At 35.2% G+C, this 11,413-nt stretch overlaps 2 protein-coding genes across 4 annotated transcripts; both read right to left on the bottom strand.

Annotated features, from left to right (window-relative positions):
• Nucleotides 1-671: 671 nt before the first annotated feature.
• LOC142542578 (trihelix transcription factor ENAP1-like) lies at nucleotides 672-4,039 on the bottom strand. 2 transcript variants are annotated; one of them, XR_012819556.1, is made up of 3 exons: nucleotides 2,920-4,039; nucleotides 783-1,116; nucleotides 672-719 (listed from the first exon to the last, which is right to left on the bottom strand). XR_012819556.1 is itself a non-coding variant. In XM_075649289.1 (2 exons), exons 1-2 carry the CDS (start codon nucleotides 3,800-3,802, stop codon nucleotides 1,103-1,105), a joined length of 897 nt encoding a protein of 298 aa, XP_075505404.1. In that variant the 5' UTR covers nucleotides 3,803-4,039; the 3' UTR covers nucleotides 672-1,102. The 2 variants fall into 2 exon arrangements, 1 of the variants encoding a protein (XP_075505404.1); XM_075649289.1 differs by having other exon boundaries at nucleotides 672-1,116.
• A 1,122-nt stretch (nucleotides 4,040-5,161) lies between these two features.
• LOC142542577 (uncharacterized) lies at nucleotides 5,162-9,588 on the bottom strand. Of its 2 annotated transcripts, XM_075649288.1 has the most exons (4): nucleotides 8,566-9,586; nucleotides 8,183-8,473; nucleotides 5,691-7,685; nucleotides 5,162-5,618 (listed from the first exon to the last, which is right to left on the bottom strand). In XM_075649288.1, exons 1-4 carry the CDS (start codon nucleotides 9,461-9,463, stop codon nucleotides 5,272-5,274), a joined length of 3,531 nt encoding a protein of 1,176 aa, XP_075505403.1. In that variant the 5' UTR covers nucleotides 9,464-9,586; the 3' UTR covers nucleotides 5,162-5,271. The 2 variants fall into 2 exon arrangements, with proteins under 2 accessions (XP_075505403.1, XP_075505402.1); XM_075649287.1 differs by having other exon boundaries at nucleotides 5,162-7,685; nucleotides 8,566-9,588.
• Nucleotides 9,589-11,413: the final 1,825 nt, after the last annotated feature.

The raw sequence follows: 11,413 nt of genomic DNA, 5'->3' as shown, positions 1-11,413 counted from the left end.
TTGTATCATTACTATCACAAATTGAAAGTTATTATATTTTGAAAAATGATTGTCATATCACGTGAGCATCATATGCTATACAAATTTTTCTTAAAGACAAATAATTCTTTTTTACCTCAACTTCGAATTTCCTAACATGATTTATACATGTTTAGACGGCTCGTGTGAATGAAGTGTTACTCCACCGATAGTCACTTCACAAGCTATATATGCATTTGAAACAAATAAAAGAGAGCTGATTTTCTAATTTTTATTTTAAAAAAGACACGCACAAAATCATCAAATAAAAACTTATGATTTCTTCAAAATTTTAATTTTTGTATCTTAATTTTTTTGAAAGTACTTTAGATGCAATGATGAATTTTAACATCTAAATCCCATCTCCAATATCTCATCAAACAGAAACAACATGATATTCTGCTTTGAAGCCATGCAAAGAATTTGAGTTGGTTGTTGCAGCTAGCGTAACTAATAGATGTAGGTTGCAATTTTAGATGAAAGGAAACATCTACTCCACAGCTTGTTGAAAGAAAATTACTAGGTACCACAAGCTGCTATAGTATTGTTGCGTGTAAATTATGCATTGATTATTTTATTTTAATAGACAACCTCGGATGCAGATATAGACAAGAAATTATTAGTACGATTCTAAGATTTAAAAGATACAAGACTAAGATAAAATCAATACCCATTGTTGGTCAACCATGGGAGTTTAACAACTTACCAAAACATTCTTTTAACAAGATAAGACGGGGCTGCAAAAAATTTTGAAAGAATAACACGTCAACAAAAGGCCAATCAAACGGCACATTATCAGACAAGGCCTTACGAGGTAACACCGAACCATGGTGAGATTAGTTTGCACTAAATATTCAAATGAAGGTAAAAACACATCCTTCTATTGTGGTAAGAGTTTCTTGAACACTAACGACGTGCTGTACAGGTGGGAAGGGATTGCATTTAGAAAATAAATCTTATGAATTTGAGGCCAATATGAAGGCTTCTAACGATAATAGGTATTATGTTAAAGTAAGTGAAAGGGGCAAACAGCTCTGGTGCCTCGACGATCGCAAAGGATGTCTATCAAGTTCTTTCCTCATGGCTAGCTGTACACATCTGCAGCATTAACAGCAAATATAAACATAAAGGGAATTAATAGAAAATGGCAAGAGTAAAAACATGGGTGCCAGAGAATGCCCACTATATTGTTCATTGAGGATTAGGATTGCACAGTCCATCTATGTTCGATTAAAACACCTTAAATAACATAAAAAAACTAGAAGAAAGACTACATCCACACACTGAAAAATTCAACCTTAAACCAAAAGAACAGTAAACAACAGCTTGCCTCCACAACATAATAAAAGCTACAAGAGCAAGAGAAGAAAAATCTAAGTGAGAATGGGGAACAAAGCAAGGTATCTTTAGCTCATGAGAAATAATACAAAAAGAACCTTAGTCAGCACTAATTCGCCATCTAACTGCCTTAGTTCATCCAAATTCTGCTACGTTTTCAACTATACGTAGAATCCATTTTTTGGGCAGGTTGTTACCTGATATTTTTTTGCAAGCTGATGGTGGATATTGCAGTTAAACATTTATTTTCTGAGAGTGAACGTGCTCCCTCAATATTAAATTAAATCATTATAATACCATTGCAAATAAGAAAGAGGATAAAAACTTTCAAAGGAAGCAGCTAACAAGAAATAAAATGATGAGAAAAAATGGATGATATGAGTAATTAAATATAGATACCAGAGGTAGCCAATTCTTTCAATAACTAGCAAAATCAGGTGTAACCCAAGTCAATGGACAATACGGAAATTTAATCATATAAAGAGATTGAAGGACATGTTCAAACTCCAAGGATTAGGTCTCTTGAAATGGTTTCACGGATTTTTATTCGTGAGATCGGTTAAACATGTCTGTATTAGTGTATTTACAATAAAAAGTAATACTTTTGGCAGAAAAATTATTTTTTCATGGGTGACCTGAATATAATATTTGTACCACATAATTGACCCATGACACCGTCTCACAAGAGTTTTTGTGAACTCGAGGTGTGTCAATGACCATAACAGATCTTGTTTGCCAGGTCTTGTCTGACATAACACAATTTCGCTCAATTTTCAAGACAAAGTTGCAATAAATCAGCATCAACACTCATGCCATGATAACATTAACAAAATTAACACAGCAAAAGATTGTCAATAACCTTAAATTGTTAACTCCAGGTAATATACTTTAGCCAACAAATAAATGCACAAATACAAATAACTAACACAATAAAAGAGGCAAAAGACTGTAGATGACCTTAAATTGTTATCTTCCAGGTAATGTAGTTCAGCTTGGAAAGCACAAACACAAGTAGCAACACAAAGATGCCATATGACACGACGTTTATTTTACAGTTACCGGCAAGTTGTCATCATCAGCCATCATACACCACTCCAACCAAATCCCACCGAAGACAAACTTTTTAAAACTCAGAAAATACCAGCCAAAAAACAATGCAACCGTTTACTATTTAACTGAAATAAAAAAAGATTCACTAAAATCTCAATATACATCAGACTCCAAGTTATTTTTTTTTTTTTTTGACTCCAAGTGATTGTTTTAGCATAGAAGATTTCAAAAGTTGTCAGAATTCCAGATCGCCAGTTCTCAAAATAAAAGAACGTCCAACCTCAGAAACATATTCATGCTAAGAACTTCAACTCTCTAATCCAAGAAACCTCAATTAGCAAAAGAATTCATTGCAAACAAACCAATCTTGGCTATCAGCTTCATCTTTATCATCATACTAGAAAATAATAATGATAAAAAAAAATACACAATCAAATCAAACGTACTAATGTTTCATGACCATACATATTACAAGCTAGTTTAATGAAAAGAAAATCAGGTGGTGTGGCATACCATCAGAAGATACAGATCTTCTGGCTTGTTTCATCTTCTCGAGCTGGACTTGAGTATCCATAAACAATTGCATCCTCTGAACCTCCAAATCTTTAGCAAACTGCATCCTCTGCTTCTCCAACTCAACCATCTGCCTCTGCTTCATACCCTCCACCTTCTCGTATATCTCCCCAAACCTCTCAATCGCCTTGGCTAATCTTCCTATCCCCTCATCCCCCACCTCTTCCGCCTCAACGCCCCTACTCTCGCTCCCATCAGCTTCAGCCCCTTCAGATTCTACATCATCATCATCCGGTGCCGCAGCAGCAGCCGCGATAGCAGAAAAGTTCCTCTTGAAATACGATTGGTCCATCGAAAGCGACGACATCGGACGTTTCTGAGGCAAAGTCACTGGGGTCATCATCGCGGATGAGGGAGAACTACGATAGGACAACGGCACGGCCATGGGTGGAGACGGCAGAGATAAAAGAGGAGTAGATTCAGCCATCTCCACTAGAGACTTACTATTCTGATGCTTATTGGAATTAGATCCGATCAAATACTCCATACGAGGGAAGAATGGCCATGACGACGTTAAAGCCCCGTCAGATTCGGCGATCTTAGTCTTCTCAATCTTGTACTTCTTCTTGAGAGTATCGATCCGATTTTTGCACTGAACATCTGTGCGGCGAGACTTCTTCGTGTGTCCGTGATGCGCGTTGACGACGTCAGCCACCTCCTGCCAGTCCTTCTGACGTAGGTTCCCGCGGTTGAGTTCTACATAACGGCGACCCCAAGATTCAACCAATGTCCAAGTAGCCTCTTCCGTCCAACAGTCCTCACGGACAGGTGGTTGCCTCGTCGGCGGCGTTTGAAGAGTCGAAGATTCCGTCAAATCGCCCATAGATCTAGATCCTGAGGTAGTGATTTATGCGTGAAGAACGAACAAGTCGGTGAAATAAAAGGAAGTGCAGCGAAGGGGGTGCCGTATGGAGAAAGGCGCGTGATTCGCCGGTGGAGCGATCTCGACAAGGTCGTCAGACTTTGCACACACTCAACTTCAGGTCTAAGGATTAACATTCTGAATAATAACGGAAACAAAGTTAATAATTCTTTTTAAAATAATAATAGCTTGGAATTGTTTCTACAATATTGTAATTGCAAAATTTTCTAAATATATCGAAGGCGTTTTGGGTAAGGTAACATCCCCCAATTGAAATCGCAGCAAAGGTTTAAATTTCTTCCTATTTTGTAAATTTACCCTCACTGATTGACATAATTAAAATGATTTTATTATCTATCATAATCTAGAATATAATTCAACACTATTATCATCCTAGTGGTACAGTTTCATTAAGAGAATTAAAGTTGTGTTTTAATTCATGGATTTCATATTTTTATTAAAAAATTATTTTACAGGAGATTTCGATGTAGACAGAAGTTTGTGAATAAGTGATTATTTGATAATGAACCTTCTGAATAAGTTTTTCAATTTTTTTAGGAAACAAATTCAAGGTTGGATTCGGAATAAATGATTTTAAGGGATTTAATTTCACCATATTTCTTTGGCTCAACATTAGAATTGATAATTTGAAATCTTTTATATTTTTATGTTGTCAAGTATATTTTTTTTAAGTTTAATTTTAAGCGAATTTCAAATCTAATAAATATCAAAGTAAATATTTTTAATAATAATTGTGACAGAAATATAATTGTGACAAATTTAAAAAACAAATCAAATATCTCAATCCAAACATAATGTGAGTTAATCTTATATAATTATTTGTTATAAAATAATCGAGAATAAAAAATAAAATAAAAAATTTCCTCTGCCTCTGATTGAAGTGATGACAACACATTAATCAATATTATTGTCACCTCCCGAGCAAGGACGGAGCCAGAAAAACAGAATTGGCGGGCGAAGAAAAAAAATTAAAAATTTAAGAGAACAAAAGCAAATTTTAGAGAGAGATAAAAATATAATAATTTATAACTTTCTATCGTTTTAAAAAACGATAGACTCCGTCTCTAGCCCCAGGCACATGACTCACATCATGTAGCACGATCCACAAGTGTCAGGAAGATAAAGATGACTTGCATAGGTTCATGAGATGACTCCAGTCGTGTAATATTTTTTTCGACATGTTCAATAGGTTGCTTGCTCTCACGCACATAGCAATTTATCTCGTATAACATTTATTTCTTTGCATTTTTGCTGATGATCGTATATTTGATACCGTTATGCCTGATCCCGAGCCTAAACTCATTACATTTGATTACAAAAATGACTAGTACAAAGTTGCTACAAGAGTCGTTATATCCCTTTATAAATCACTTTAAACGTATTTCTTTCTTATGGATGGGGTATCACAATTAGTTCCTTGGAAAGAAGTGGTTTTTTATTTTCTGCAGAGTTGCCTGAGCTTCTCTCATGTTGGTCCTCTCTCCAGGTAATTCCTCAGAGCAGTCCAAAGCCAATTTCATGATTAACGACACACACTCAACAATTTTGTTGGTGTTTGCTTCCTCATTTTTGAGTAGATTGGCATCTATCACCTCATGTATAGAGTCAGGATACGAGTCTTTTATCCAACCCCTGAGGCTCCATCCTTCTGTGAACAAATCATCACTTGGCCTCATTCTTGTGAACGTTTCCATCAACACAATGCCATAACTGTATGCATCACATTTTCTTGAAACTAGTCCTTCCAATCCGTACTCTGCATAAACCAACCACAAAGAATCAATGTACGAAGAATCAAAAACAAGAACTGGAAAGCAGGGAGATTCACCTGGTGCAATATAGCCATATGTCGCCAGAGTCCTAGTGTGGGTCATGGTATCATCTCCATCTATTAATTTTGCTACCCCAAAGTCACTCACGCGTGCCACCATGTTCTCGTCTAGGAGGATATTACCGGGCTTCAAATCACAATGTATTATAGGAATTGAGTAGCCGTGGTGGAGATAGTCCATTGCAGATGCAACATCTATCATTATGTTTAATCTTTGTAAAAGATCCAATGGTTCATGATCAGAGTACAAACAGTTATCTAGACTCCCATTAGGCATGAATTCGAGTACTAAAGCTCGAAAATCAGTGTTGGTGCAGCTGCTAAGGACTTTTGTCAGGTTACGATGGCGAACATTGCGTAGCACTTCACATTCTGTATCAAAACTCTTGAATGCTCCTTCTTTCTGTAAATTGAATACCTTCACAGCCAAGGTTGTGCCATCAGTTAAAACCCCTTTGTAAACAGAACCGAAACTACCAGTTCCTAGCAAGTTATCTTCACTAAATCCATTAGTTGCTCTTTGAAGCTCAAGGTATGTGACCCTGTCAATTGTTACAGAAGGAAGCAATTCCATATTATTGGGAACCTTATTTTTCCTTCGGCGTTCTATAAGAATTAAGGAAAGTGTCAAGGCAGAAATTGTTAAAACAACCACCAGTGTTATGACTAAAACAAGGAACTTCTTTAGTTTCCTATGTTTATGGCGATCGCTAATATGGCATTCTGGAACCTGGAACCGAGGCGCACCACACAATGCATCATTTGACATGAAGGATTGATAGTTGAAATATGCAAAAGGCCCTCCGTCAGGAATTTCTCCTCTTAAACTGTTAAAGGAGAGGTTGAGATACAAGAGATGCTGAAGTGCCTCCATTGATTTCGGAATCATACCTGTGAGATTGTTACCAGAAAGATCCAATCTTTCCAAACTCAACAATTTGCCAACTGAACCAGGGATGGATTCATTCAATTGATTATGTGCCATGGACAGATTGATCAAGTTTATCAGCTTGCCAACTATGCTAGGAATACCACCTGATAACTCATTTGATGACAAGTCGATTGAGATTACTTTCTCCAACTTACCAATTTCCTGGGGTAGCCGGCCACTCAATAAATTTGAGAACAGGTTCAATTTCAGGAGATCCTTGAGCCCGCCTATACTTGGAGATATGCTCGAATTTAGTTCATTGGAATCAAGATTAAGATATCTCAAAGAAGTAACATTCCCTAAACACGTTGGAAGTGGACCATGAAGCTTGTTTTTGCTCAATGTGAGCTCCCCTAGTCGGGTTAAAGTACAGATGCCACCTGGTATTACTCCATTGAATGAATTACCAATAAGGCTCAATGCTTGTAAATTCAGTATACCTTTGATTGTGATGGGAATGAACCCTGTTAAATCATTGTTATCCAGATATAAAGATTCCAAATTACTAATATTCCCAATTTCTTGTGGAATGCTTCCCTTGAGATCAGAGTTACTCGCATCAATTGTCTCAAGATTAGAAGAGAGATTACCAATTGAAACTGGAAGTTTACCATGGAAGGAGTTATTCTGAATATAAAGTATTCTTAGAAGCCGGCAGTTTGCTAAAGAAGTTATGAAACTCAATTCTGAAGACTCGGTAGTTAAGTCATTTTCTCCTAGATTTAAAAAATCAAGAAACCTCAACTCCCCAAGCGACCCAGGAATGGGGCCAGAAAACTTGTTAGCAACCAAGCTTAAACGTGTGAGAGCGGAAGCATTTGAAATTGAACTTGGTATGAAACCGGTGAGATTGTTCTGTCCAAGAAAAATTGCTCCAAGATTAGGTAGCTCATTCCCCATGGTTGGTGGAAGACTCCCGTATAGATGATTTTCTCGGAATGAAAGTGTTCTCAAAGCAGACATATTGAAGATTGTCTCTGGAATACGACCTGTTAAATAGTTTGTACCTAGAACTAGAATTTCCAGATTCCAAAGCTTGCCAATCTCTGATGGTATTTCACCTGCCACAGAATGCATACATTTAATTATGGAAGAGCTTTGACCAAAAAACGAACTTCAAAATAAGGCACAATCAAGATTTTTCACGAGAATTTGAAGTGTTTCTAATTGGCCAATAGTTTTTATTTGTCCTTTTGCTGCATTAATCGCACTCGTTAATATAGGTTTTTTTTTTTTAAAAAAAAAATGGCCTTAGTGTTTGTTTTTTCAAAATGACGAGGGCCACCTTCTTGAAGTCCATTAATATTCTCCTAGGTAACATCTGCTGACATCTTCATCGTTTGTTTAACCTTTTAGACTGCATTTTTTTGTGACAAAAAATTGGCTTAAGTATCTTTTTTCTGATTTACTATTGGCCTGTTTCATTACCAATTCTATTTGTGTCTCCACTTTCCAACTATAACAGCACCATACAAAAATCCGAAAACTTAAATAACTAAAATTAGTTTTCACGACAAATCCTAATGTATCAGAGAGTAGTCATATATTTTCTTGGTACCTGTATATTTATTGTCATCCATGTATAACTCCACAAGTGAAGAACAGTTGCCAAGTTCCCTTGGAATGCTTCCAGTCAAATGATTTTGTCCAAGGTAAAGTCCTTGTAATACCGGAAGGTTAGAGCATACATCAACCGGTGTTTTGCCTGTTAGGTTATTTTGTCCAAGATAAAGCCATTGCAGAGTAGACATGTTGTAAATGAAAGAAGGTATTGGACCACTGAGGCCAATTGCATCCAAGGTCAAGTACTCTAACTCAAGAAGGTTGCCTATGTCTTCTGGAATTTCACCTGCACACACAACATAAATTTAGTCAGTATGTTTCAAAGTGTACTTTTCCAGACTTCTATAATTCAGTTGCTCACTTTGAAATTGGACGTACCTTTCAGATTGTTGTCTCCAAGATATAGGTACACAAGTCTAGTTAAGTTCCCTATCTGATTTGGTACTGGTCCAGTGAATTGGTTGAACTGAAGCATCAAATATTGAAGCTGCGAGCATTCGTCTATAGTTGATGGAATCTGACCATCGAACTGGTTGGAATACACAGAAAAATACGTGAGATTATGGAGATGTCGACACATGTTTGCTGGAAGATTACCCGAGAGGCTATTCTCCGTGAAATCAACTTTTTCCAGCGATGATATGTTGAAGAAGGTCGCTGGTATGGATCCCGCAAGATGGTTCCCTCTTACAATTAGACTCTTCAACTTATAAAGATTGCCAATATTGGCGGGGATCATTCCTTCTAGCAGATTATACTGCAGATTCAGGGTCTCTAGCTTTGATAAGTTGGAAAGAGAAGAAGGGATTGACCCCGTAAAACTGTTGTTATCAAGAAGTAGATGTTGAAGACTATGCAATTCGCCGAACCATGATGGAATCTCCCCACTGAAGCTATTAAAGCTAAAGCTAATAAACCTGAGTCTTTTCAGCATAGTCATCTCCTCAGGTATATCTCCTTTGAACATATTGCCACTTATATCCAGAGAAACAAGAAAGGAAAGATTTCCCAGTCGTGGGGGGACTTTGCCTGAAAGATCCATGTTCGAAATATTTAAAGCCGCGACTCTTTGGTGACGCGAGTTACAAGTGACTCCGACCCAGTTGCATACAGGAGTATTAGAGGACCAATTTCTTGCCAAAAGATTATCAGGGCTGGGCTCAACTTGTGATTTGAGCGCAAGCAGAGCAGATTGATCAGTACTGATGTCTAAGGCCGAGCAAAGAATAAAGAAGTGTGCGGACATGGAAAGCAAAACAAGAAAAGTACTTTCCATCTTTAATGGACCTACTCAGTTAAACTATCGAGTTCTTCTTTTTCAACTAAATTGTTGCTTGTTTAGCTTTTGCTTCCCCACCTAAGGCCAATTGCTTGTCGTTGAGGTCTTGTAAAACAGCCCACCACTTTCATAATGTGTTTTTAAGCGCTGACATTGGATCAAAATTATTTATATGAATCTTATATTTGAATAACTAGAAGATACTCACGTATGGAACATACAAAAATGCTATAAAGAGAACAATCCTCACTACACTCTCATTATCTTTTATTTTTCAACAATTAATTCAATCTACGATACATCGATAAAATTCATAATTTATTTTTGTTTGAATTCTTCGATATTAATATAATTGAATTATTTTAGGTTTAATATACATTTAAATATATAATGTTGCAAAATTATTTCTAAATATAAAAAAAATTATTATGTGATCGATTCAAAACCATATTCTTATTATTACTGTGCCTCCTATTTTAATATCACAACCTTAAAATTGTAAAAATAATATAATTAGACCATGAGTATTCAAAATAATAAAACAAAAAACAAATATATTTTTTTTACAAGAACCATAATTTCTAAATTTATCATGATATATTTTGAAGTTATAAAGTTCTATACATAAATCATGTCCTAAAAAAGTAGTCGCAAGTTCTACAAATTTGAAATTTGACAGGGCAGGCAAATTTAATATTTTTAAAAAATTTATTTTTCGAGAAAAAATATATTTAAAAAACATAAGAAAATTTTAAAAATCTTATAATTTATTTTAAGTAATTGTGGATCTAAAATTAATTTGTTTAACATAAAAAAAGATTTGAATTAATTTTTATCTCTTTTTCTATCCATTTGATGTATATAAGAGTAATTATTACACACAAAATCAATTTAAACTAATTTTGATTCTTTTTGAAGTGTTCTCTTATGACACCAAACAATTATATGTGCTTTTCATGCATAAAGTTTTAAATATGGCACATTGACACCCATGTCGGTGCAATCCTCATTATATTCATTATTAGCTTAGTATAGGGCTTTGTACGCTATATCACAATTATAAGAAATAAAAATCGTATCTTGGGTAATAAATATGACTTTTGACCTGAAGATCAATAAAAGTTCGAATTAAAATATAAATATTTCAATGTCATTCATTTTTTTGAGTTAAACATGCATGAGTGAGGGTAGTACTTGGATGATTGAATTCATGTGAAGTTCTTGTGCGTTAAACTGCTGACATTGTGTCGATTATTTTAAATTCCATTAAAGATATAGCTTTTTATATATAAAAAAAATTATCTGCAAATTTCATTTTTCTTCAATTATTGTAAAATTCATTAATACCTGAAAATAAACAATAAAAAGATATGTATTTATTAATATTATTTAATAAAGACAATGATATATATATATATATATATACACATATATATATATATATATTCTAACAATTTTATTAGAGTTTTCAAATTTATTATTCGCTTATTATTTTTGTTATTAATGGATGTTAATTTACTCAAGTTAAAAATAAAAATTGGCACAAAAACTCCTTTGAGGCTGTTTCACGTGTCAATTTTGTGAAACATGTCTTATACCCGACCCGAATTATAAAAATAATTATTTTTCACTCCGAAAATAGACCGAATTGGCCCATTTCAAGGATATATATCCCTGAGAGGAGATGGTTGTGGCGCGAAGTACTCTTGTGCACCTACGTCATTCGACTCGCGCGCAAGCCCTCCCCGTTATCTATGAAAATGGTAAATCAATTCGAGGGATTTCAGATACAAATATTCAATCCGAAATGTCACGAAATCCCCCGCTCTTCGGGGATGTCCTCAGAAAAAAGTCGACATGTCTTAGGTATATATGTGCATATGAGACCATCTTACAGAAGATCGACTTAAAAAATTGGAGAACTATAAAATTTTGAATAATAGTGTA

The sequence above is a fragment of the Primulina tabacum genome, chromosome 4 (assembly GCF_025594145.1).
Source record: "Primulina tabacum isolate GXHZ01 chromosome 4, ASM2559414v2, whole genome shotgun sequence".
Taxonomy (NCBI): domain Eukaryota; kingdom Viridiplantae; phylum Streptophyta; class Magnoliopsida; order Lamiales; family Gesneriaceae; genus Primulina; species Primulina tabacum.
Note: the sequence above shows the minus strand (reverse complement) of the source record. Positions and strands in the feature narration are given on the sequence as shown.

Coding starts and splice junctions, on each gene's coding strand:
- LOC142542578 (XM_075649289.1), bottom strand. CDS start 3,802: ATGGGCGATTTGACGGAATCTTCGACTCTTCAAACGCCGCCGACGAGG.
- LOC142542577 (XM_075649287.1), bottom strand. CDS start 9,463: ATGGAAAGTACTTTTCTTGTTTTGCTTTCCATGTCCGCACACTTCTTT. Junction 8,474..8,565: donor TGGAGACAACAATCTGAAAG/GTACGTCCAATT, acceptor TTGTGTGTGCAG/GTGAAATTCCAGAAGACATA. Junction 7,686..8,182: donor GGATGACAATAAATATACAG/GTACCAAGAAAA, acceptor ATTCTGTGGCAG/GTGAAATACCATCAGAGATT.